General features: G+C 44.7%; 1 protein-coding gene across 1 annotated transcript in view; it reads left to right on the forward strand.

Moving 5' to 3' along the window:
- Positions 1 to 641: 641 nt before the first annotated feature.
- ELAPOR2 (endosome-lysosome associated apoptosis and autophagy regulator family member 2) overlaps positions 642 to 26,637 on the forward strand; it is a 103,773-nt gene continuing 77,777 nt past the window's right edge. Inside the window, exon 1 of the mRNA XM_055712478.1 lies at positions 642 to 1,010. Within this exon, the coding sequence (XP_055568453.1) occupies positions 888 to 1,010 (123 nt within the window). The 5' untranslated portion in view covers positions 642 to 887. The remainder of the gene's footprint in view (positions 1,011 to 26,637) is intronic.

Consider the following 26,637-nt stretch of genomic DNA (forward strand, 5'->3'; position numbering starts at 1 on the left):
CTGCGCTGGGTTTTGCTGGTTAGGTGAGAAAGGAGGGAAGAGGCAGGGGGGAGCAGGAAAGGGAGCAGGTTTGGTAGAGGTGCCAGGGAGGCGGAGGACAGACAGAAAAACACTTAATTAGGCATTGAGTAGCTGGGCATCGCTGGGGCAGGGGGCACAAAATCCCGCTTGAAAGGCAACCACTGAGGGCACAGTCTGCGTGATGCTGGGGATAATAATGATTTGGGTCAGGCCGTGCCCTCCCATCCATCCCACGGAGGAGGGTCGCTGTCGTCCTCAGGCGGGGAGGGCAGCGGTCCACCGCACATCCCACCCGGTGGGATCCCACCTTAGCGGGGATCACGGGCGACCTTAGCAGCGGCAGAGCGGGGCGGTGGGTGCCAGCACCCCGCATCGCCAGCAGCCGTGCGGGGCCGAGGTGCTGCAGGCCAGCACCCCGCAGGAGGGCAGGGCAGGGGGGTTCGCCCGCCCAGTGCCGCTCCCACCCCGCAGCCTTCGGGGCTGGGGAGATACAACCGGAGGGTGCAGCCGTTCTCCCGTTTGCCACGCCGGGGCTGAGCGAACCTCGGCAGCATGCGCCTGCGCTGCCTGCCTTCCTCCTCCACCTCCTCCTCCTCCCCCTCCTCCTCCTCCCAGCCCCTCCTCCCGGCTTTGGAGGTGCCGGCTGCCGGGAGCGGGCGGCCGGCGGGGCCGCTGCCGTCCGTGCCAGCCCGCGGGGTTATGCCCGGCGGCAGGAGGGGCTCAGGGCCAGGGGCAGCCCGACCCGCCGGCTGGGGCAGGGAGGTCTCCGGCAGGAGCAGGGGGCGGTGATCCTGCCCCCCCCCCCCCGCTCCCCTCCGGGGGCGGCGCGGAAGGGGTGCGTGGGCGCTCCGCGGCGGGGGCAGAGGATGATGAGGAGGATGATGATGCGGCGGGCCGGAGCGGAGCGGGGGTACCCGGGCAGCGCCTGGGTGTGCTGCTGGCTGCTGGGCTGGCAGGCGGCCGCCCTGCAGCTGCCGCCCTGCGAAGAGGTGAGATTTTCCTCCTCCCGGGGTTTTTCCCCATCCCTAATGGCGGGGGTGGGGGGTGGGGAAGGATGCACCAGGCTCGAGTGGAGGGTGGCACCCCAGGTGCTGGTTGCGTTGCCCCTCCCCGGGCTGTTTGCGGGACGATAGAGAGGTCAGACCCACGGAGAAGGACCCCCTGCTGTGGTGATGCCGGGCACTCTGCGGGGCGGCCGAGCCCCCCCAGCATCACGCGTGGAGCCGTGGGCCGCGAAGGACACACACACCCCCCCCGTTGTCACAGCTCCCTCCGATGCGTGGAAGTAGCAGAGCCCCCCTCCAAACGCGGGGGACTCGGCTGGCCTCGCTGCTTTTCTAAATAGTGTGTTGAATCAGTGCAAAAGGGGGGAGAGTGAGGAAGGGTTTGAAGGTGTCCCGACCCTCCCGTGTCAGCCCGGGGTGTCCTGGGCTGAGCCCTGTGCGTGACATAGGGAGAGAAACTTTCTGCCTGTCTCCTGCTGTAAAAACCCGTAACGGGAGGGACCGGGTGTCGGCGGAGCGAGGACTGCTCTGCACGGTGGTGCAGGATGCAGGAGCCCAGGCTGCCGGACAGGGATGCTCTGGTCCATCTCCGGGTGGCCTAGAAGGAGCCCTGATGGAGGGAGGGGACCAAGGCTGAAGCTCTGCTGCAGGGTTTCCATCCTCACTCCTATGTGCAGGGAAATCCTCCTCACTGCTACTTTTAAAGCGCAAGTGGGTCTTTCCTGTGTTTTAAATCTAGGCGTAGGGGTGAAGAGGCTAGGCACCACCTTCCCAAAGAGGGGCAAGGCTCTAGCAAGCAGAAACCTTTAAGTGGGTTGGCAGTGATCAGTCCCCTTTCTCTTACCCCTCTGAGGATGCTTCAGGAACCTCTCCTACTGCAGTTGCACGGTTTAGCAAGAAATAATTTGTATATTCTCAGACTGGACTGGGAGTGGGCGGCTGCAGCCAGCTTGGAGAACTCAGCAGGTGAAGGGTCCTGATCCATGCTTGGGAGCTATTGCAGTGTGGACCTCCCCGTCCAGAGGTGCAGAAGCCTGTGTCTTCTCCAGTGAAACGGGGTGTCCCCAACCCCAAAGGCTATTCCCCCCTCGCCTATTGAATATATTTTTTGTCTTGCAAGTAGCAGAGCATCGGTGAAATTGCTCAGTGCTGGTCTGGGCTGGCAAATCTTGCAGTAGGAGGGCATGTGGGATACCCAGATCAGTGGCATGTTTCTCCTAAACGTTAGGCATCCTCAGAAAGGGGGATTTATGTAGCCACCTGCTTTACATTACCTGTCTCCCTTTCCAGCTAGTGAAGGGAAACAGGCCCTTCTAGAGCTGATCTCATCCTAAAGTATTGGCTTAAAAAGATGAACCTCTGCAGATGGTTAAACGTGACAGCTGAATCTCAGCTGAGCTACTAAAGGAGTAGAGCTGATATTTTGAGCATTCTGTATTGGGCTTTAGGTGTGCAAATTCCCCCCTGAGCCTCACTTCTGCGCCCCTTTGGATCTGGACCTGAGTGCTTTTGCTTTCTTTTCAGAAGAACAGAGTGTTGTTTTACTTCAGTTTCACTTGAATACTCTTTGAGACAGAGACATCCATCACTCACATGGTTAAAAAGCTGTACGTTACTCGTGCTGGGGTGTGTGCATGTGCTGCCATGCAACAGTATGTCCCAGAGAACATAATTACAAACACGTCTGGATGGAGGGGGAATGAAAAAACAAAACCCTGCAAAAAAACAGGGCAGCAGATCAGCTGATTTACAGAAGGGAAGAACAAAATGTAACAGTTCATGTAAAACATGGCTAATATCTAGCTATTACCCGTCGATCTCAAAACATTGCCATGTGCTCTAATTCAGCCTAATCCAGGTGATCTGGGTGTATTGCTATTAAAATCACAATAGCTCTTGTTGTGATTGACTCTGGTTTGGGCAGGCTCAGGCAAGGATGAAGTTGCACAGTGAGAAAGCACAGCCTGTTAGAGAGTATTGCCGTCCTTTGAAGACTTGGTAAAGGTCTTGTTTTATACCGAAAAAGCTTGAGAAGCGCAAGGTTTCATGCACTGGCAGGTAGTTAATTTTGAATCTATAGGGGATCTTTCCTGTAGCTGCACATACATCCCCTCCCCAACAGCTTGTTTTTCTGTTTCCTCACTGTTACAAGAAGTACAGGTATCTGCCAGTTTGTGAGATTTCTGGGCTGGTACAGTGTTGGGAGCAGTGGGATCTCTGGCTATGCCCGAGGCTCCGTGGTGCTCTGGTTACATAGATAGTAAAAGTAATAATGTATAGCAATGTCACTCTTCAGAAACCTTTTTGTCATTGCCTTCTTTCATCAGGGACTGTAGCAGGTCAGCACACTGAATTTAGGAGAGGTGTGTTTGTGCTGCAAACCAGACATACAAGCAGCTTGAATGAATGTTCCCATGAGTTTTTGGAATAAATTGACACAGCCATAGCTTCTGGTGTAACAACGTTCAGTCTGGGCTGTGAGGACCGTTCACATCACGAGCTCTCCCTGAGCTCTCCGATGCCAGAAGGTGAGTTAGGTGCAGCTCCAAGAGACAGAGGCAGGCTTGGCCTTGATGGCCGGGGTCCCCCTGGGGTGCAGAAGCTGGGGGGACCCACTGCTGTAACCTGGGCTTCTGGTGACTTGGTAACTGAAATTAGGACAGCAGTAGAAGAATAACTGTTTGGTGAATGCTTTCTGCTTATGCCAGTGATGAATGAGCCGCTAATGCAAATGGTTCACGTATTTCATAAATTATGGCTTTGAGCAGGGTTGATGACACCCATGTTTTTCACTGGCATTAAATACACATTAAGCTATTTTGTTGGAAACGATGAGATATTCATGCCCATCCCCCTGTCCCCAGGGAGCATCTTTGTTACATCTTATTTTCCAGTGTTCAGTGTGATTTTTCTAAACTTCCCAAATGAAAGAGTCTTCTTTGGCTTCCCCCAAATCTGAACAGATTTTGCTTTTGGGACGTTTTAACTGATACTCAGCCTAAATGGATCTTTTCTTAATTTCATCATTCCTTTCCCTCTATTGTTCTTTCAACCATTAGAAAAAAAATTAAAAATATCAGCAAGTAACTCTTGTCTTGCTTCGCATTCAGCCAAATTGTTTAGAAGAGAGATACAGAACATCCGAGCTGATGGCAAAAATGTTTTCTTTCATATACCCTGTTTGACTCCCAGTTACCATGCAGACTGACAGCAAACACATACATTTTTGATACAGATAATAAATGTGATTCTGCTGCATTGGATGGTTTACCGGCCACTTCAGTAGGCAGGTAAACCCAACACAGAATTGTAAAGTTACTAAGTGAATGGAGAGGGTAATGCTAAACGCCTTCTGTAAGGGAAAGTATTTTTGTACTAGTCTGCTGGAATACTTCTGGGGAAGATAAAAGTGATAGGAGAGATTTATTTGGACAATTAAAAAATCTTTTGTAAAATCACATGCAAGACAAGGCCAAGGAAGTCTTAAGGAGGGAGGGGAAACATGAACTTGAAACTAGGTCAAGTACAGTGGATTAAGTATGTTGTAATAATGCCAATTTGCATGATGAGAAAAGGTTAAAAAATGGGGTGTGCCTAAGTTAAGTTTGAAGTATTTTAAGAATATTAGTTAATTAAATCAAGGTACTAGGTACTAAACTAAGCAGCCTGGGAAGCAAAGTGAAGTTCTCTCTTTCCATGTAAAGGATGGAGAGGACATACGTGTCAGGCTTGGAAGCACAGCGTGTAAGTCAGTATGCCTGTCACCAAGTATAGATGGTAGGAATAACAGGGATGGCTGCTGGAAGGAATCTGAGTATCAGAAACACCCTTATGTTGTTAAGTGAACTGTACCTGCTTGGGAAAAGGGTTGGGGCTATTGTAGATGGCTCTGTAGACAGCCCCTGTGCTCATGGTGAAATAAGTTGGATGGATGACTGAAAAAAAAAACCCAACCAAAACCTGTAACAGTATTTTTGCGCCTTATCGCTAGTACTCAGGAACCGTGAATGTTGTGTTTGTTCTGTAACTGCTCAATAAGCATACAGCGATCACAGCAGAGGCTGGAGCTGTCTAAGTAAGAAGGGAATAACTTGACGGAGGAAGAGAAAGAAGAACATCCATTAATGCATAGGGTAGAAAAAGTAATGAGATGCAAACCTTTAGGATAAGGTAGACATAAAAAGGCTTTCTGTGCACTTGAAAGTCTAAATGTTAGTGCTGTTAAAAGGTGATACTTTTTTTTATTTTCATGTAACTGTAAACAGCCTCTGGGACTTCTTGATCTCTGGGATTCATTTAGTCTCTCTTGGCCTTAAAATCTCTGAAGGGATTAGCTCATTGCTAAACATGTAGGAAGGAATTCTTCTAAGTCTGTTTTCTTGCTGTCCCTTATTAGTACCCTCATCCCTTTCTCTGAAGCACTGGCTAGTTTGGCAACAAGGCAGAAGCTATCTATACCAGCTGCTGGGGTGATCTAGTGTTGTATCCCCTGATTTCTAAACACCCTGCAAGGTCTTAAACTCTTAATTTATGAACAGTTCATAGTAAGCAGAATAGGCTGTGGAAAGATTCCTAGACAGATCATATTATTTTTATCACCTTTTGCTATGCAGACTTGTGTCTTTGAGGCAAAAAGAGAAATGTACAGCTTCCATTTGCTGTGGCAATGGAGGGTCGTAAAGTTGAGGAAAGAGGAGCAAAAACCATGCTATAAAACTGCTGATGATAAAGTCGATGGAGTGGAAACAGGTGCACAAAAGGTGAGAAGAGAAACGTGGGGACACAGGTCCCTCAGCACGTAGGCAGACCAAGACAGAAGGTGGGGGGAAGCACAGGACAAACTGGTGAGGTGTCAGAATTTGAAGCCTGAGAAGGAACAGAGATGCTGGTGTAAAAAATGGAAAGTGAGACATGGTTGTAATGATTCAAGAATAATAAAATTAGGCATGGCAGAAACTGCTATAACAGACCATAAACTGAAAAGAGTAATAGACATTAATCCAACAGAAGATTGCATTTCTTTCATCATCAAACATCCCTTGATTGTTCAGGATGAGTATTTATCATCTATAAAGAAGCCCATGATTTTATTTCCTTTTTTTTTTTCCCCATGTTTTTTTTTCCCCCCATCCCTTTATTCCGCATAGCTTTAGTAGATTTCGAGAGGTTGAGCAAGGGCAGGAGCTCTGCTGGGATTCCTGACCCACTCGTGCACGGTGCCCGTCAGGACCGTCAGTGTGCTGGGTGCCGGGATGGGTGGGCACAGTGGTTGGGGTGTCAGCTGCCTCCTCCGGGCCACGTTTCCCACCGGGTGTTGGCTGGGAAAGATTTACAAGGACTGAGCCTTGCTTTATGCCAGCTGATGACCTGGGACAGAAATGCTGGAATGGCTGGAAGGGAAACCCTGGCCCGCAGGTCTGAAGCGAAGGTGCTGGCAGGAGTCCTGCCGCCTGCAGCCGGCGTGGGGCAGGGCCAGGGGTGTCACGGCTTGCAGGGCTCACTCTGTGGGCAGCGGGGAGATGCTGTCAGAGCAGGCTGCCCCTGTGTCATATCTGTAGGTTGCTGTCAATGCCTGCTGAAGGAAGCGGTAAGCACCAGTTAAGTAGGAAAAAAAAAAAACCCAAGTGGAGGACAGATAAGGGTTGGCAATAAGAAAGGCAGCCTTGAACCCCTCATGCTTGAGATAGGAAAGAAACAGTGTTTGGGAACAGGTCAGGGAACGGGTTCTACATGTCTCCCAGATGTTGCCAAGGTTTTTCTAGGGGCTGCTACTGTAAGGTCCCATGCTGGTAGCCAGGATGGCTATGTCTTTCCTAACTCTTACACCCACTTGGAAAAGAACGCACCTCCCGCTCTCCCTTGGTAATATTTTAGCTCTTATCCTGGACTTGAAAATCTGTTTAGGTTTTGGCTGCTGGTAGTGGAAACATTTTGGTTTTCAGTATTTTGAAAGAGAAAATCTCTGATTTTGAAGAAGAGGAATAGTTACCCCCCCTTTTTTTTACAGTGACCTTTTAAAAAAGCCAAACAAACCCCTTTGAATTACAAAACATTAGTCAAATCTAACAGTGACCTTGTTTCACAAGCATTGTGATACTCACTTTGATAAATAGTGTCAGACATTAATCGCTGTGCACTTGGGACATGGGCTCAGGGCTGATTTAAGACGATTGAAGACGACACGTGCAGCTGAGCTGCCAGCTCCCCTGTGTTGGTGCTGACAGTCCTGTCACTGTGTGCTGAGTCAGAGAAAATGCTGATTCGGCTGAAAACTAACCTGCCAAAATAAAAAAAAAAAAAGAAAAAGGCGAGTGTTTATCTGGGTGAGTGGAAGAAATGACTCAGTGTTTAGTCTCTGGGGGCTAGAAGCAGTGCAGAAGGCTTTGGGACATGCACAGGACTGGTCCCCTCTTATTTTGTTTCTAGAACATAAAATTTTGGTTGAGTAGAACTAGCCTGGATGTGCACTGAGATAATGGCAAGAGAATTGTATTTCCTGATGTAGGAAGAAGAAAATGAGAGATGTTTGTGTTAGAAGTGTGAAAGAACTGGGCTGTTGCTCCCTCTGTGGAGGTCTGCACTCCAGCTTCAGAGATGCAAGTGCCATCTCTGCAAGGAAAGTAATTGCTGCCTGTAAGATACATTTTCAATGAAAAAAAAAATAATTCCAGATGATGGGCTATTCCCAACTAGGAAATTTCTTTGACAGAGAATTTTTACTGGTACAAAGAGAGGGCAAATCACTCATCCCATTTTCCCTTGCTGATATGGTTTTAACCTCTCTCATCTGTTGGTGTTTTATGGTCAAGAAATACAACACTGTAACAGAGGTGGTTTATGATGATACTTGAAGACTATAGGAAAGTACCTACAAAAAATGATAGGAACTCTGTTATTTGGTGGTGAAAACGCTGGGAAGCTCAATTTTCATTTGTTTAGATTTTGTTCCATTTCAGAGGTGCAAATATTTTCCAGGGATAATCCATAGGAGTGTGGCTCAGGGTGTTTGGGATTGGTTAAAATGATGTGTCCATCTTTCCAAATACAGGAGCATTGGGAGATGAGACTCACATAAACAAGGTGAGCCAGTCTGTGACACTGGACAGATCCCTGACCCTCTTCTGGTTACCAGGGTAGACACAGCCAAAAGAGCTATTTTCTATATAATAATTACCAATGTGGGTTACTAATGCTAATCTTATAATCCAATTTGATGAAAAAACCCTGCTCTGGGGAAAGGGTGAACTTTCCTTCTGAGGTTGGAACTGGCCTGAACATGCTTAGAGGTGTTTTTGATGTAATGAATATGGTCAGAAAATTGAAAGTCATCAGATAACCAAGCTAGAGGAAGAAGCAATGGAGAGTGCAAAACCTGAAGACGCCATTAACATAATTGCTGCTGGCTTGATAAAGTACAGTATGCATTTAATGGTAGTGCCTGAATTGATTGTGCAGTCCCAGATAACCAAAATGCAGCGAGGTGGTGACTTTTAGCAGCAAACTCAAGGGCAGAGGTGATTTAGACCTCAGCCACTGACCCTTAAAGTGTTAATTTTCTACAGTGTTTCTTGTGGTATGTGAAATCCTTCTGGTTTTGTACTTACTCTCTGAAGTTTCTCAAAGGAAGATCTTCACACAGTCCAGCCGTGTTTTATACACACATAGGGGTGGTGCTGTGTTTTTTTGAGAGATGTACGTCAGGAATGGATGACTTCTGATTTTTCCCAGGCTTTTATATCCGTGGCTCCCTCCTGCTGGCAGGTCAACAGTGCTGATCAAATGCTGCTTGTTTCTGGTTAGCTGCTTTTTATCTCCAGCTCTGTGGTTCCTTAAAGCAAATGAAGAAAAAGAAAGGCTTCCCAAGACAGTTCTTGTCGTCTCTCTCTTTTGTTTGGTCTTTTAATCCAGTTTTTAAAAAAATCAGGCTTATCTTGAAAGGAAAGAAACAGGGGCCCAACCAGGCTCCTTTGCAGCAGGATTTCTGCTGGTCTGGAGGAAATATGAGCCAATGTGCATCTGAGGGATGCGGGGGGAAGCCGCTCAATAGAATTGGAATGGAGAAACGATTCAGCTTTTTGTGCCACACCTTTCTTGGAAAGCACCTGCCCTGCAGACCTGCTGATGAGCAGCTTGTCTTGCCGTGTGATGAATGTCAAGTGTCCTGGTTAGCAAGGTAATGGCTCTCTCCCCTAGAGCTGCTCGGGTAAGAGCTGAACGTGGGCCAGCTGTCTCCTCGTCCAGAAGACCAGACAGGGTGACTCTATCGATTAGTGCTTGGTTTTGGTGCTGGATGTAGGATTCACCAGGACCCTGAATTCTCCTTTATTTTGGCTGAAAGCCGGCTGTGCTCTGTGTTAGCCTCTGCATGGTGAGAGGCTGGGGATCTAGAGGAGATGCTCAATCCTGCACCAAAGCAACGTGTCCTGTTAGTGTCAGGGCATCCTTTTAGGGGATGCACAGACCAGGTATCACAAATAGTTGAGCACTGAGCCCTGCACTGCTTCCTAAACAGCTGTGATCGATGATCAGATTTCCATTCACCCTAGCTAAGAGGAGCCATAATGTAAAAAATAATCAATTCCTGAATCTTTTTGTTTTGAAGTATTTTTAACTGCACTTAGAGCCAATGCTACTTAAATATTTTCTGGCTTCTCTGAAGAGTCATTGCTTTTTAGTTCCAGCTTTTAAATTAAAGAAAAAAAGAAGCTGGTTTGCAGCATTGCCTATTGCGATACTCACCTGCTAATCTCTTGAACTGCTTTGCTAAACAAGGGAAAATATTTCCTTAAAGCCTCATCATGTGGTTAGGCAGGAACTACAGCTTTCACTGAAAACTGGGGGAAAAGAGAAGGTAAGAAGTCAGTTCCTCAGTATTGCAGAAAAAAAATAAGCAAAAATCTGGAAAGTTAAATGAACTGGAGCTAAGTTGCATAGTGTTTTAAGGTCCTGTAGCACTTAAATAATCATATGAACTTGACGGGGTGGAAGCAATGATGCCTGGCTTAAGGTTTTGGGAGGCGTTATATGACTGTTACTGAAAGTACAATTTGATTAACAAACTACCATTATTCAACTTTAGCATTTATACTGTAGATAGTCTGATGGGGAGACCCAGGGGCACCACACTGGGTGCCACACATGCTGGGAATAAAAGTAAACTCTTGTTGTGATATCCTGCTTTCATGGACAGTCTCCGGCCTGCTAAATGTGACAGATCCAGAGGGCTCTGATCCCGAAACTGTCCAGATCACCCCAAGGTTTGTTAGTGTGCTCCCTGGGATGGATTTGCCCCTGAAAGCTGGCATGGGATGGGACATCACAATAGAAGCTGTGGGTGAACTCCCATGGTAATCCCCCAGTTCAACAATAAAGGTGAGTGGAGGCAGTTTTGTCATGGGATGACTATGACTGGTTGTAGTTGCTCAAATACCTGCCATGTTAGGAGGGCATGTAGCCCCCTCACAGTTCTTCAGGACAGCCGAAAATCCATGTGAACAGAAAACTTGCTCCAGTGATCCATGCATAGTCCAAGCATGAGATCCCGGTGTTGTAGAAGTAGCTGAGCACTGCGCAGAACCAGCATTTCATACCATGAAAAGGAATTATCTCGCTTTTAACTGTACAAGTTAGGCATCTAGTCTGACCTAAATGTCTAGCTGACAAGACAATCACCCTTCAAGACTCATTTCTCCCATCCTGAAAGCGTGGTGTGGTGTTTCTGCTGAAAGTGCCCATTTTCTTCCACTGACAGAGGGACTCTGGCTTATGTCAGGTAGATGCTCAACTTTTAGTTATCTAAAGTAAAATAAAATCAATCTGGACCCATCAGTGGAATTAATCTCCACTGTAAGTGCATTACCTGAGCTGTTAGACACAGCTTTGCAGGTTGCTTTGCAGCGCTCTGTAAGCTGCAGGGGTGAAGGTGCTCTGCTAGGGCTGGGACCTCGCAGTGGTGGAGCTAGGTCTCTGCAGTGACCTAATTACACTGGAGAAGGAACCTAAATCTTTGCCTCTGAACTGCTGAATTAAAAATGGAAACACAGCAGGAGCACAGCCTTGGTCCTTAGTTGTGGAGAGCTGTTTGTGAGTAAAGAGTTTTATTGTTTTGCCTCGTAGCAGCTTCATTATCACACAGCAGAACCCCTTCCTACCCAGGGAATAATTAACATCAAGCTCATGCCCGTGTAAATTTCTGTCTATGATATACACAGGATTAAACCTAACATGTAAGCTTGCACGTAATGATCACCTTGCAATTTATTGCAACTGTTTTTCAAATGGGCTAGGCCTTGTGTTTGGATTTAATATCCCAGAGCAAGAAGGCGGGTGTTCAATTTACATTTGCTTACAGCATAGGTGATTGCGGGCTGACTGCATTATCCGGGCAGGAAAACCAGCTGTGGACGCATTTCTTTCTTGGTGTTGTAGGCTGGATCATATCTCGTGGGCACAATCAATAGCAAGGGACAGCTCGGGAACCCTGCCTGAGGAAAGCTCTGGTCTCCTCCTTGTCCTGCCTTTTACCCCAGTCCCTGGGCTGATGAGTCACTGCTGATTGATGTGACTGATACAGCACTGGTGATAACGAATTTCCCTGCCCCTTGCAGAGGGTTTAATGGTGCTGCCACCAAAGCTCTGCCTACTGCTGTCACCCCGCCTAGCCCATACCTCAGCCTAGCCTTGGTTTCTTCTAGCTCCGAGTGCTCTCTGGCTGCTGGAGATGCTAACCAATGCAGATTTGTAGCTGCCTAAAAAGCTGCCTTAGCCCTGTAGGTAAATCTGGACTTCAGAAGAAGTGTGCACTGGGCAGGGCTTGGCTAGACCTGCTACTGGAGGTCATTTTGACTGGGGTTAGCAGCGTGAGTGCAGAGAAGAGTCTAGGAGCTGAATGCAGCTGATGGCCAAGGTAAATGTAAGGTGTGTTTTCTCCATCACTCGCGCAGCTCAGGCCACCTTGGACAGCTGGCTTGTCCTTGGCTTTATTTATTAGTTGTTCTTGCAGTGGAAATGGACTCCGTGGGCTTGGAGGCAACCCAAGAGGGCAATATTGGATGAGGCTTCCTCATAAGAATGTACAGTTACATTTTTTTCTTGTCAGGCTCTGATTTAAGATCTTGCTTCGTTCAATGAACAGGGTTATTTCAGACACATCATACAGTTAAGCACTCACAAAGGGCATGGTCCTATCCTGAGACAAGTGCTTGCAAGTCAGGCAGAAGTTCCTGAGCTACACCTTGCAAACGTGGCCTCCCTCTTGTGTTGCAGGGGTCGTCATTCTCTTTTTTGTCTTTCTCCTGCTCCAAAATGGAATATTCATAAAAGCAGGTAGTGTTCCCAAAGTTGAGTATCGATTAATGTTCAGCTAAAAATTATATTAAAAAAAAAAGGTCTTATTTGCTATGGGTTGCTTTTTCTGTTTCCTGTTTGAAAATACTCAGCCATCTGGTCAGCAAACAAATAAAATGCTGCATGATATTGGCAGTAAAGCGTACACAGGAAAACAACTAATGGGAGAAGGAAACAGTTCACAGTCTTTCTATAATCTGGTGAGGTTTGGTTTTATGATTCTTTTCCCCACAGAGAGTTTGTATTTGTAAAAAGCAGAATCTGGTCATGATCTTCATATAACTAAATGCAGCTTTGGCAAAGCCTGAAGTCAATAAAAATATTTCTGTTTTTACTTCTCCCCAAAGATTAATTAGGGTCAATGAAAGAAGCACACCTTTTCTTCATTAGCAGAATCCTTGCTTTGTGATGTTATATGTAAGTGTAACAGTTAAAGTCCTGGCTGTAAACACATTTTCTATCCATGTGACCACTTTGCTTAAAATCCTGTCTCGAGGAAATTATGTGAGTTCAAGTCCTAGTGCAAACTGCTTGTATTGACACAGAAATGACTACTACCTGTATCTCTTATCCCTCTTCTTTTGGGAACTATATATAGGTAGAGGAGACTTTGTACCGGGGTAATATCAGGGTAGTCCCTTCCACATCGAAGGTCTGTTTCACGGTATCTCTCCCCAGCTGTGCCCAAAACTCAGCCTCCGAGGAAGTCAAAGTCTGAAAGGGAATAGCTGAGCTCAGAAGTGAGGCAGACTCATCCATCCCCGTGGCTTGAGCGAGGAACGCACCAAAGGCACACAGACCTGGGTCAAGAGCAGCGAGGAAATGAGGGATGGGCTTCTCACAGCTGTGCCCTGCTCCTGCCCTGTGCACGCCAAACAGCTAGCAGATATTTTTTCATGTAATAACATCTCTCAAGAGAGAAAAGGAAATGCAGAGCAAATGCATTTGGTAGAAAATGGTAGAGGAGGTGACAGGGCAGAAAAACGGTACAAAATCAGATGAGCGAGCATCACCCAGACTTCCCTCCAATAACAGTGTTGTTCCTTTTCTAATATTTTTCTGCTGCCTAGTGCTGTATGAAAAACTCACACCCCCAGTGGAAACCGATAACCAACAGTAGAGGGGCAGGAGTGGAAACTTTGTGAAACGCTTGTGCATGTACCTGGTTTTAAGCACATGAATAATTCTGCTGCAGTTTGAAAAGCAATGCCTTATTGAAGATGAACTTCATGCTTAAATACCGTGCTGTATTAGGGTGAGGGAATTCTGTGAATTGCAGAGTCAGTACTCTGATGTAACTGAGACATACTATCGAATTTAAACCTTCTGCTTCCAGTAAACCAAAGGTTTTCTTTTACGTGCAGTGTTGAAAAAAATGCATTGACCGGTGTTCTTTGAAAATATTTAAATGTTAAGTCAGTTTGGTGGTCATTTCATGCTGTCTTTTGTGGGTTTTCATAAAAATACTTCTTTTGTTCTGTATACATTCACTGGACTTTTTAGGACTAACTGATGATGTCCTTTTATATGCTTTTTGAAATTTAATTGGTGTAGCAGATTGGACAGGATGCTGCTGTGGGACTCTGCTACTGGAGATGAAATGGGCCACATTGATTCCTGAGATGATTAAATCTGGCCGTAGTTCAGGTCCTCGCTGGATTAAAGTGGACAACTTGTAAAATTGTATTACTTTTATACTGCTCCACATGAACCTGCTGGGAGCCCGGCAAGGATGAGATGGGCTGTTTGGCGATAGTTTGTGAACTGAATCCTTGAAGATGTATTTTCCCTGTGAATACTGTAACTGCAGATTTAAACTTAGTTCAGAGTGGTGGCTCAATGAGGTAGTGGCCACAGGGAAGGAGATGCACAGGCTCTAGGATGCACTTGCACATGCCCAGAAATGTTTCTGTTGCGCTAAATGGTTCATTCAGATTGAAAAGTCCTTGTACATACATATGCTGTAATATTTACCTTAACATTTGCTCCATCTGTCTCCACTTTTCTCAAGAACATAGATATATTTCCCCCACTGAAATTATCAGCTCAGGTTCTCATCTGAGGTAAGTTATTTTACCCTACTCAGCTGCTTTATCATAGAATCATAGAATGGTTTGTGTCATCCAGTTCCACCCCTGTGCCACGGGCAGGGACACCTCCCACCAGCCCAGGTTGCTCCAAGCCCCGTCCAACCTGGCCTTGAGCACCCCCAGGGATGGGGCACCCACAGCTGCTCTGGGCAGCCTCTGCCAGCGCCACACCACTCTGTAGCTACATTATGTCTAATGTAATTCTAGTTTGTTGACTCTACATGTCTCAGGAGCACCCAAAGTGAAGTTTTTGCTGTGTCCTTTATTTTGAGATTATAGAAAAGGACCCAAATTTATCATCTTGCCTTGTGTCTGATAGAGAACAGTGATGAGGCATGACAGGAAGTGGGTTCCCTTGGCTGATGCTTAAGGAACTGCTGAAGCTGGGCATGGTATTGGTATCGGGGTTCAGAAGAAGGGCAAGGAGCAGAAACGAAAAGGAAGAAGTTGTCCTGGGGGATGGAAAGCTGAGTGCCCAAGGGAAGCCTGGGGAAAGCTTGTACATCTGTTGAGAGGAGGCCACCTGGGGCCAAGATCTGCTTGCTCGTCTTGAACCAGTTGACTCATCTAGTTGCTGTCCATCTCAGGTCTGGAACTTCCTGATGGACTTGACTCCCTCACAAACAAAAGCTCAATGATTTTTCCTTGTGGCTTTAATACACCTGTTGGGATGCTGCAGGTACCTTAGGTATTTGCCTCCTTGGGCTTTGCTTCTGGGCTCTTAAATGAGTATACACTGAACTCCTTTTGTGTGCATTGCCTTCCGGATTGGCAACAGTCAGCAACATCTATACTCAAAAAAAATAGAAACTTCAGTTTTAATTTACAAGTCTTAAGCCTTGAATAGCTGGGAATAAAGCATCAAGGTTGAAAAGGAGGAGGAATGAATAAAATCCAGCATATGAAAAGTTATAATTAGAACTGTGATCAACTTTGATACTGTCAGGCCTTCTCAACCGTAATAACTGCATAGCTCTGAATAAAAAGCCTAACCATATTTGCAGTGAAACATGAATCTTGTTCTTGGAGAACATTTTGGCTTATTACACAGTGCCAGCGTGTGTGAATTAGAGTATGCTGTACTGAGATCCTGTGGGTGGATTTATCTAGTGTCCATATGCACACAATATTTGCATAAGACGCACCGTATAGTTGACGTTTGTGAATAATGGGCAATAACATTTACTTCACTGAAAACAAAAGCTGGTTTGTGTGTATGGAAGTGACCTTGTGCAAAAAGTTTCCTGCTGATGCGTCTGGACACTGCTCTGTTAGTGTGCTAGAGAGTCAGCACGGGGCACCCAGCCAGCTGGGGACTGGCCATCCTGATGGCACTGCGGCACATGGGCTGTGCCTGAGCACCTGGCATCTCGGGGCACTTTGGGGAACATCTTCCACTGATACCCAAAGCTTTCCTTGCTGTAGGGAAGAGAGATGAGCATCATCATGTGGGTGGTCTTGGAAGACCCTTCGGTAGACAGCATGAACATCACCTGCAGCTTTTGGCTAAAGCAGGACGTGGAAACTCCTTGCAAACATGGCATGTGGAGTCGATGTGTCATTGTCCCCTTTGCAAGGCTGCTTATTTGCTTTGTGCTCTGGCTGTTGAATATCAAACCACAAAACATGACAATTTACTGAGTTTTCTCCTTTATAGTTTTTTAGGTAGAAATTTGTGACAGTGGGGGCGGGGAAATACTGTCAAATTAAAAGTGTGAGGCACTACATATCTTTATACCTTTCTTTTATTGATATAAAAGAGTGTGTAAGGGATAGATTCCCAGTAGTTAACAAAGCAAGTACTTAAGCTATGAGTAGGATGCTTAAATATTGATAGTTAAAAAGCTGTAGCCCATTAATTCTGCTTTTGATGGGCCTCCATGGGATTGTGAATATTGGCATTAAACCTGACATTTTTTCCTTAAGCCTAACATCTATGTTAATGCTTGATCTTTCAGGCTAGTTTGCTTCAATATTACAGGTCTAAGCCCTGAGAGCCTACTTCAGCAAGGCATTTAAGCGATCGGTCTGTTTGGGTTGAGGTGGAGATGTGCTCAGTACCACTGTGAACCTGTTCTCTGCCACAAATTTGCACATGCAGTGACCCGAAACCTCTTGTCACAAACAAGAACAAGTGAAAAAGAATGTTATTCTAAAATGGTTTGATTTGAGTATTGAAACAGGGCTTCCTGCTTCGGAAGATATAACCTCAGGAAAAGGCATTATCATTGAAAAGGATGGAAACAGTGGGCTCTCATAACTCCTAGAAAAACTGATTATTGCTGTGTGGAAGCAAAGTGATATGAGGCAGTGAGGTGAAAATCTGCAGGGCAGTGTGAAATAATCACAGATATGCTACCACAGGTAGTGAAGGTATTGCTGAAGAAGTCTGGCCATGTAGCAAGTTGTTTGTGTGTTTATTAAAGTTAAAATACATGTGCATTTAAATGCTTGTAGTGGCTGAGACTCTTAGGAAAAACAAAAAACCAACAAAAAAACCAAATCACAAACCCCAAACCTTCATGGATAACCCTTGTAAGATTTTCTTTTCATGAATAGTAAAGAACAGTTGTCATGTATAGGTTGGTAGTAATAAAAGTAATTCTCAGTTTGACAAACTATATTTATTTGGCTGCAAATATAACACAAAAATTATGAAAAGTCATAAGAAAGTTCATTGCAGTTCATGGAAAAGTAGTCACTTTATGGAACTGGATTAAACCTGTCCAAATATTACTGCTGGGTGACTAAAAGACTGGGTGACTCAATAACGTTAGGACAACAAAGATAAATATATTTATAAACATCCTTTGCCACCATGTTCTTCACTTCAATTTTCTCTCTACTCTGACTGTTTTTTTCAGAAGATTTAGGAGCTCACTGAAAAAAAAAAAATTCCTGATCTAAAATCTTGTCTAAAATCTTCTTGATTTGTCTAAAATCTTTTTGAGAAGCACTAGAGATTTGCAAGTGAATTAGTTAGGTTTGGAGACTGAAGGCTTAAAAACCTCACAACCCAAACCCTGAATTTCTGCGTTCATGAGAAATGTCTTGCTGATCACCAGGTGAGCTTGGCAACCTGGAATGTTGTGTGGATTAATGGGGTGGGGGGTTCTCCACCTTTCTTCTGACATTTGCCTTGATTTAAATCTTAATTTCTGTATTAGACCTTTAAGACTCTGCTACAAGCTGTGTCGGAAACTTGGGTGTCATGGGAGGGAAACACTGAGGAGAGGGGAAGCCTTGAGTCCTCCTTCCAGGCTGTGGAGCCCAACTGGGTGGATGTGCCTTACCACAGCCCTGTCTTCTGTAGGCTGGATCCAGGTGTGAACATGGATGTAACGTCATGTTCGAACTCGCCCGCTTCCTGAGCTCCCTTGTAACTTGCTGGTGAAGCTGTGTATAGAGTGGCTCTTCAGGACAGTCTCTTATGTTTCATTACCTCGTTCAGCAGTCTTGTGTCCCCACTGATCTTGTAGGAAAGGGATGTGGTGTCTGTGTTGAAGAAAGAGTGATGTGGTAACAGGAATCATTAGGATTGTTGTTTTGGAGTTAATTTCAGCCTGCATAAATGACACCAAAGAACTCCTTGAGAAGAAAGACTGGTCAATTCAGACTAAACCACGATGTTATGGGGTAATTAAGGTGTGAAACAAACTTTCAAAGCAGTGTTTGGAAGGGTCAGCTGCTTCTGCCTGCTCAGAACATAATGGCCAGGTTTTCTGTTAAAGAAAACCCCTATCTGAATTAACATGTGCAAACAGCATGGGGTTGTTTTTTTTTCAGAATCTGAGTTGTCAGGCTTCTTTCAGTGTGTGAAATGGAGTGGGATTCATCTCACTGAGTGGTGCTTCTCCAGTGGGCAATGCTACCATCTGCAACCCGCATCCCACCCTATCCTGTACCAAGTCCACCCTCTGCATGTGCTTGTTGACCACACATTGTGCAGATGGCTGAGACTGGATGAGAGGCATCCATCCCTCTTCTGCTGGCCTTCATCCACCAATGATGGTGGGCAGTTAGTTCAGTGACAGAGTTAGAGAGCTGGGGAAGTTGTGTCTTGGAGGTGTGTAAGGGGTGTGATGCGTGGACCCTGTGTGAATGCATTCAGGAACACGCTTTGACACCTGGAGAGCCAAAACTGCAGTGTGGATGGACACGACACTTGCTGTCTGGCTTGGTCCTCTCACTGGGTGGTGGAGTTGCCATCCCATATTGAAGGACTTAATATTTGCCTTCCAAGAGCCCTGGTGCCAGGGACTTTCACTGACACAATCCTGGGAAGAAAATGGACAAGTGAGCGGGACTTAGCCACAGTGAATTCATTTTCATAGAGGTTAATTTTCAAGAGAGAAGGCTCTGAACTCTCCTTTGGGCTCTTTTAATTTTTGTAGAGCTTTATGAGAATGAAAGGCTGTCTAAGTGCTTGGTGTTACAGTTCACAGGGACAGCAGATGACATGCCACTACCCTACAGTAAGCCAATGGGCTGCTGACAAGTCTATTACGAGTAAGGTCTGGCTGTGGCTTATTGCATTCAGCACCTTTTTACAAAGGGTAAAGTGCTTTAAAGAACTTTGTGGGAGAGCTGTGACAAAATGATAGCACCAATTTCTTTGCTCTGCACCAAAGACAACACTAGTGTCAAAGTAGCTGACCTCCCGAGCAGTTGCTATTTAAGGCCAGAAATGGTAAAATCTGGCCCTACAATCAAATCCAATGTGGTACTTAGGCTGCAAAACCCTTAACAAAGATCCCCTGGATCAGGAAGAGCAAGACCCCAAGTGGTTTAAGCATTGTAACTGGATGAGTGTGTATCAGAAGTACGTAGGGTTGGTGCTGGGAATCCTGAAAAGCAAATTGACACTTCTCAGGTTAGCAAAATATTAGATGTATTCCAGGGATTGCAAAGAACGTGTGGAAATGCTGATGGGTGAGAACAGGTACACCATGTCCTGGCAGGAGCAGGGGCTGTAGAGAAGGAGGAGGTGGGGATGGGTAGTGCGGCCCATTGCAGCTGGGCTGTTTTTTGCACCAAAATGATACAAATTTATATTATAAATTACATTATATAATATTAGATGTTCTCCTAACTAGGCAGCTCCTTATGTTTTCCTGCTTGTAAAGCTTCTCTGTATTAATCCAATGAAAGCTGCTGGTTTTCCAGGCTCTAGTTATCATAGAAAGGGTTGTGACAAGCTTGAGGCTTGCTAGACTGCAGCTGTACTGTCTGGAAAGGACATCTCCACCTCTCTGCCAACCCTTTTCCAAGATGAGTTTAAAAATGTATGAGAGCTGTGTTGGCTCACTTTCAGCAGTGCAGGTGAAGGAGGGGTTACATGTGCTGCTCACCCTGCAGGTGGGAGACTGGAGGAAGGAGGGTGAGCTGGGGCGAGGAGCAGGTGTGGAGAGTATCAGCCTGTTCATTTACCACAGCCGCATCCAAAACACAGTGTGTTCACACTGCATGCTCACATTGTGTTTTGGAGCAGAAAGTCTTTGTCATTTATGCAAAAGGGGGATCCGTATTCTTGCTGCTGGCCAATATTCATTGAGCTGCAATCAAAATTAATTTTTTAAAAAATATTGATGGATTGTGGTGCTATTGGAGAAAAATATTGAATGATTGTAGAATTAATTATGTGGGAAACCAGTTCTTGACTGATTGTGGTACGTACAGGGGGACTCCATCCTGCAACACTCCAGCGCCTCACAGTTAGCTGTAGGTATTCTCTTGCAGTGGCTCTGTAGCAGTGCTGATAGCTTCTAGCCTTGTTTTACAGGTGAAACCCAGAAGTGACTGGTTTACGTATTTGTGCAATGCATGTGTATGTGAATTGCAGTTCAGAGAGGATTGTTTCCATTCGGTTCTGAAAAATGGTCATTTGATCCCTCTGCATAATGATATTCCCATGCTCCCGGGCTGAGCTGGTGACACCTGTTGCTGCAGCTGAGATCCCTGCCCATGTGATGGAGAGCACTACCAGCCCAGCCCCTCTCCTGCTCCAGCCTGCACAGCTGCATCTTCCCCACATGTCCTCAGAACAAGGTTCGAAGTTTCCCCAGGACCTTTTATTTGGCTTGATTAAGGTGGATTTCTTAATGATGGGGGGGGGGGGGGGGGGGAAGACATCTTGAGTCCTAGGGAGATGGAAGGGGAAAGGTTTTTACAAAGGATTTGGTGTTGGTCTGCTTCAGTTTCCATTGAAATGAGTGAAATTGCTGCTGCTGGTTGAAATGAGTGCACTTCGACTGTCTCTGAAAGTCTTATCCTTGTGTTTTTCATCTGATGTTATGGTGTGTCCTTGAGGTTTCCAGAACTGTAGCATAAAAGTCTGTACCCAGGTGAGAGCCCTGGCTGGAGCCATGCAAACAGGTATTGGAGACAGAGTTCTCTGGTGGTGATGGGTGAGCACTGCTTCCTACAAAGTCCTGGTGCAGCCTGCAGGCAGTACACAGATGTACAAAAGATACAGGCAAAGATGGTCAATTTTGGGCTTATAGGTATAAACCAAGGATCTTAGGGCAAGTTTGCGATTTCACAAGATGTTTGACTCCTGTTAAAGTATTTCTAGGTTAGTTTTCCTTTGGACAAAACTCTGAACTATTTCTATCCTGATCCTGACCGTTTTTAGGACAAATGCTGAATTCTTTTGGAGTTTATTTTTAATTCAAATTTGAATTTTAATTGAAATTTAATTTTAATTGAAATAGATTTTAATTTTCACCTTCAGAGTGAGGAAAATAAACCTGACTGGAGTTCCTAGGGAAATCCTGAACAACTGAAGCTTCTTCAGAGCTTTGATTTTGGTTACATTTCCCTGTGTAGTTAATTTTTAGCTTCAGCCATGCAAATGTTCCCATCATTAACATTAACCTCCATGCTGGGCCCTGATGTATGGCATCTCCTCACTGCTCTCCCTACCACCCTGGGTGCTGTGCCATGGTTTTTGCCTGTCCAGAGATGTGTTGTGCCCTGGGCACCATCATCACCTCTGAGCCGTGGGGGAGCAGTTTTGTGCCGGTCCCCGAGGTCTGGGCAGCCCCGTCACTGCAAGGGAGAGGTCAAGCAAAGCAGGTGAGGGCTTGTGTGCCTGGGGGCTACCGAAACACCTCGCTTGGATGGGAAGATGTTTAGAATATCTACCGTAAAATAGTCCTAGTGTTCTCTGAGCCCTCCAGCTACAGGGATAGGTCATAACTTTGTACCTCACAACTCCTCATTAGGGGATTAATTAGCTGTGCTTTTAAAGGTATGTTGACAGTCTTGAGGTCTCTGTCTCTGATTATTGTGAGCTCACTGTTTCATGTCAAATGTTTCACCTCTAGAATTGGGCAGCATTTTCTTGCCTCTGGGCAATTTCAGTGTCAAAGCTGTTATTTTTCACTCAACATTATGGCCTGATATAATTTCTTCCTCTAATTCTACAAAAGAGGAAAATTGACATCTCAGTTTCTCAGCCTCCTACATGGGGTAGCACAGTATTTGCCTGTTATTTGCAGGCTAGCAGAGTTAGCAGTGGTAAAATCTGGTCCTGTCCTCTGTTACTGGGGAAGTAATAAAAATAAATGATAGAGCAAATTGTTTACTTGTTTGTTTTTATTCTGCCTTTAGGATTAAGTAATGTGCTACTGAAACTGGAGCTGTAACGACAGCTCATTCTCCCTCCATTATTGGATGTTGCATTCTGAATCAATCTCTAGGTCTTTGAGCTAATTATTTTGAGGAGATATGATGGTGCATTAAGTGTTCTTTCCCTTCCCCCATGTTGCATGGCCAATGAGGAGGGAAAGGACTTACACAAAGTCCGATATAAATGCTGACCCTGTCTGAATAAATTAAGAAGGAGCTGGAATAGGAGTGTTGGACTCCATAATCCAAACAAGAATGAATGTTCAGATAAGAAGTGCTTTGGATACATAGGTGAATCCATGGTGAAATTTTAATTATGCACTTTTGTGACTAAGCCTAAATTGCTGCCTTAATAACTTCCCAATCAGTAAGGCTAGATGGAATGGTGTTAAATACTGTTAGCATTTTATCACTAATGTTTCTTAGGAGCAAGGCTACTCTGTGCTAATTTTCCACAAGAAGCACATCTTCTGCTTTGCTCCAGCTCCCTGTGATGCCGCCGGGAAGGTGCTCGCCCGCTGAGTGGGAGCTGGCTCTGTGCGTGGGCAGGTGGCTGCAGCCGTGGTGGGCACATGAGCTGCTGTCATCATTTTGAGAGTAGCAGGGTTGATTCGCACTGTTGGATGTCCAGGGGAACCCAACAGAATTGGGAGAGTTGGGGTCTGCATCTGAATTTTCTTATTCTAGCTGCATGGTTTAGCTGTTGCAGCTGTTTGTCTCCTCTGACTGTATAGGGTAATGGATGGGGTAAAGCCTGCATTACTGCCTGGAAGTTAAGCAGCCTATAAATAATTGTGCCTTGCTTCTGAGTTTTCCCCATTTCCAGCAGCGGGGCATAACACAACACACTGCAGCCCCTGACCATTGTCATATTAGGACATTAATATACCTATGTGTGCACGTATACTTGTATCTTGTAATACCTGTGACTTGTGAAAAAGGGCCTTAAAAGACCATGCTTTTAAGATATTAGAGATGCAGAAATTTAAGTGGGTTCTCTCAAATCCACACAACAGCTCAAGCTGGTGGCAGAAGGAGGATCAGGAGCTATAAACCCTATTCCTGGTGGTTGCTCTAAACACTAATGAACACTACCTTTTCCTAACGCAAAGCCAAAGCCTAAAGCCTGTGTTGTGAAATATCCAAGAGAGTGACACTCAGGATGTTTATAAGCCAGTTATCTTCAGCTCTCCCAGACATTTAATACAGAGTCACAGTCCTGACTCACTCTTCTATAACATTATGAGTAATCAAGCTGGTGAAATGATGGAAATAACTCTGATTACTTATAGCAGTTTCTCATGTTCAGGGAAAAACACAGAACTAATACACAATTTAAGGTGACTACCCAAACTACCTACAGCCCAAAGAGCAACAACATTCATTCTAAGATGTACATTTGCATTGTACTTACTTATCACAGGACTCCTCAGGAAGAAAAAGAAAAGCATACAATTGATTAGGTGGGATACTGGAGAAAAGTGGCTGGGAAATGAGTCAGTGACTCTCTAGTTGTTGTAATACCCAGATGTGCATGTTGTGGACAGGTCTAGTAGTTTCATTTGGATACATACTCATGACTAATTCCCTATTCCCTTCTGCCATGCAGAAAAGAGCATCTGCACTCTCATTTATTATTTATCTATGAGCAATGTTTTTCATTTAATTAGAAATGTCAAGGTAAAATGTTCTTTTCTGGGAATAGAAATGGCACTTGTACGTAAAGGGTAATGTGTGCTTGGAAAACTTTAATACATTTTAATTAGTGAATAGCATGTTCATACTAGTGTACTGCACCAGACTTTGCAGAAATAATGTTTTGGAGGAGATGACAAAATTTGCTTAAAAATCCCGGGATTTTTCAGTTGACCTAAGTGGTCATTTATTGGTATGTGGTATAATATCATGCCTGTACGTTACAAAGCTCTTTGATTGTGGATGCACATGGAATGTAATGTGTAGGAAGAGACACACTGCTCTGTCATGCCTATGCTTTGCACTTACCCCTGTTTTACAGTTGGTCACTTCTCAGTTTGCTGCGTTGATTGTTCTCCATAACTAAATTCTTAGCAGCAAATTCAATTTCTGAATGGGTGTGGGGTTGACCATGTTCCTCCTGTGTCTTCTTGGGTGGTATTGCAGAGAAAAGCAAGACAGCATGCAAAAAATGTCATGTCTCTAGGAGGAGGAGCTGAGGAGAGAAGCACGGAGTGGGTAAGGATTAGTCCTGACAGTCTTATGGATCTTAAGAAAAACACTCCTGAATTAATGGAAAAGGCATCTGTCATTTTGGGATGTGGTGTCCATTCCCTTTCTGCAGGCAGCATGGCTCTGGGAGGGTGGATGCTGCAGATGCCGAATCTTCAGTTCCATGACAGAAGTACTGGAGCAGGGCACTAAAAAAAGGGATGCTACTTTTAGTGTTAAATGTCATCTGAGGACCACACCAGTTAAGAACCTGCCCATTCATATTAACCTGGGGCTGATCAGACCCACTTGTGCTGGAGACAGATCTTACCGCATGGCTTCCCATTCTCTTACACGGCCAGAGGGCAGCCCACTGCCTGTCAGTTTTGCTAGAAAACCCCGTTTCACTGTCAGTACATCTTTTAACAATTTTTAAAAAGGAGCAGTTGCAGTAAGATTAATACGTTTGAAAGCATCAGTTGATGAAAAATGGTGTTTTTCAGAAACTCTGGCTCATATGGGTAATTTCTCTGAAGTCAGTGGGATGACTTGCTTGGGTAGAGGCCATTAGTTGTTGCATCTGGCTCTGTATGTTCTTAATGAAGCGCATGTCGCTAAAGGAAGGTTGCAGCTTCTAAGAGGAAGACACAGATTCAGACTTACTGAGTAGATGCTGTTGTGGGCAACCATCACTGGTCAGTAGTTCCATCATTTCAGGAAATGTGACTCAATAAATTGTTTCCATCAAAAGTTCCCACGATATTTTTATTTGGATTAGGTTAGATGTTATTGGATCAGCAGGAAGAGTCACCATTAGCCTAGAAACTATGTATGTTCTTGCCATGACTAGTAAACTCTGCTGCATTTATTTGTAAGCCAGTGACCAGGTCTGTGATGGATTTGATAGTCTTAACTCCACTGATTTCAGTAGTCATTATTCCTTCGACAGGTTAAAGTAATGCAGACAGATTGGAGTATAGTGAAACTGTTACCTATGGGTATCTGAAAGGAATTCCAGGGCTAAGAAAGCCACCCGGTTCAAGTAATATTGTTTCCAAATTTCCCCAGACAGATATGCACATGAGTTTTCTTCAAGTTGCAATGTGTTTTCCATGGTGCGATATAGGCTGAACAAGAGCCTGCAGCCTGAGTTTTGCTTCTTTTATAATTTAGTGTTTTTTCTCTGGTGATGAATTCAATGGACTTTTTGATATGCAATGTTGCAATGTGCAGTTGATAGCACTGAAAGGATGCTTTCCTATGAGCTGTGACTGTAGTGGGACTTGGAAATTCTTCTTAAAAAAAAAAAAAAAAAAAAAAAAAAAAAGTTGACCAGATGAAAACTGGACTGCAGAACCTGATCCACTGGTGATCGTGGTCATGATTTTCATGGTACCTGAGCACAGCCAGAGTCCTCTGCCAGGCTGGTAACAGTGCTTTGCGGGCACGTACTGGGACTGGGACTATTGGGGAGTAGCTGGAAAAAATTCAGTGGCAGTAAAGGATAAAGGTTTTTCTTCATGTATTATGGACCAGCTAAAAAGAGCTCTTCAGAAAAAGAAATAAAAGCAATGGTATTATCAAAACAGTGGGGATAAAAATATCTGCACTGAGAAAGGTAAACAACCAGATGAAGATATAAAGGGGCATCTCTGACTAATACAGGAAAAACATCAAACAAAAATGAGGAATTATACATGTTATATAAAATAGGTGATGTTGGCCAAGACATATCAAGGAAACAGAGAGAGCTTTTAGACTCCTAGAGAACAGAGAATAATGTTTACTTTGTACTAACTCCATTACTGATAGTGTTTTAAGTATTTTATGATGAAGGGATACTCACCTGTGAAATACCTTTATGGAAAATAATTAGAAAGTGGTGAAGATCTTGTACAGCAATAGGAAGGATTATTTGAATCTAGAAAACAAATATTCAATTGATGTATATAAAGTGCTTGGTACCATAATAACTAATGGAAAATTCTGAGAAATGGAAAAAAATAATGCTGTACTGTTTTTAAAAAAGGGAGCCTTAGCTACCACTGGCCCATAAACAGTGTAACAAATAATGGAGGAGGGAAAATCATTATCTAGCAAATAGCAAAATCATGGCATTCACTGGAACAAGTGATGTTAGACAAATTTCATTGTGTTTTTCTGATAGAGACAAATCACTAGTTGAGGGTGACTACAAGTCATGTTATTTATGTCTGTCCTGTGATAAAGCACTTGCTATCATACTGTCGTATTGCATTGAAACCTGCTCATAAAACAAACTCAGCCTGTGCTTTGGACCCCATCGTATGGATTGATATGTGGCTGAAGAGCTATAAACAAAACATGACATGTTCAGA

This window comes from Falco cherrug, chromosome 5 (assembly GCF_023634085.1).
Source record: "Falco cherrug isolate bFalChe1 chromosome 5, bFalChe1.pri, whole genome shotgun sequence".
Classification (NCBI taxonomy): domain Eukaryota; kingdom Metazoa; phylum Chordata; class Aves; order Falconiformes; family Falconidae; genus Falco; species Falco cherrug.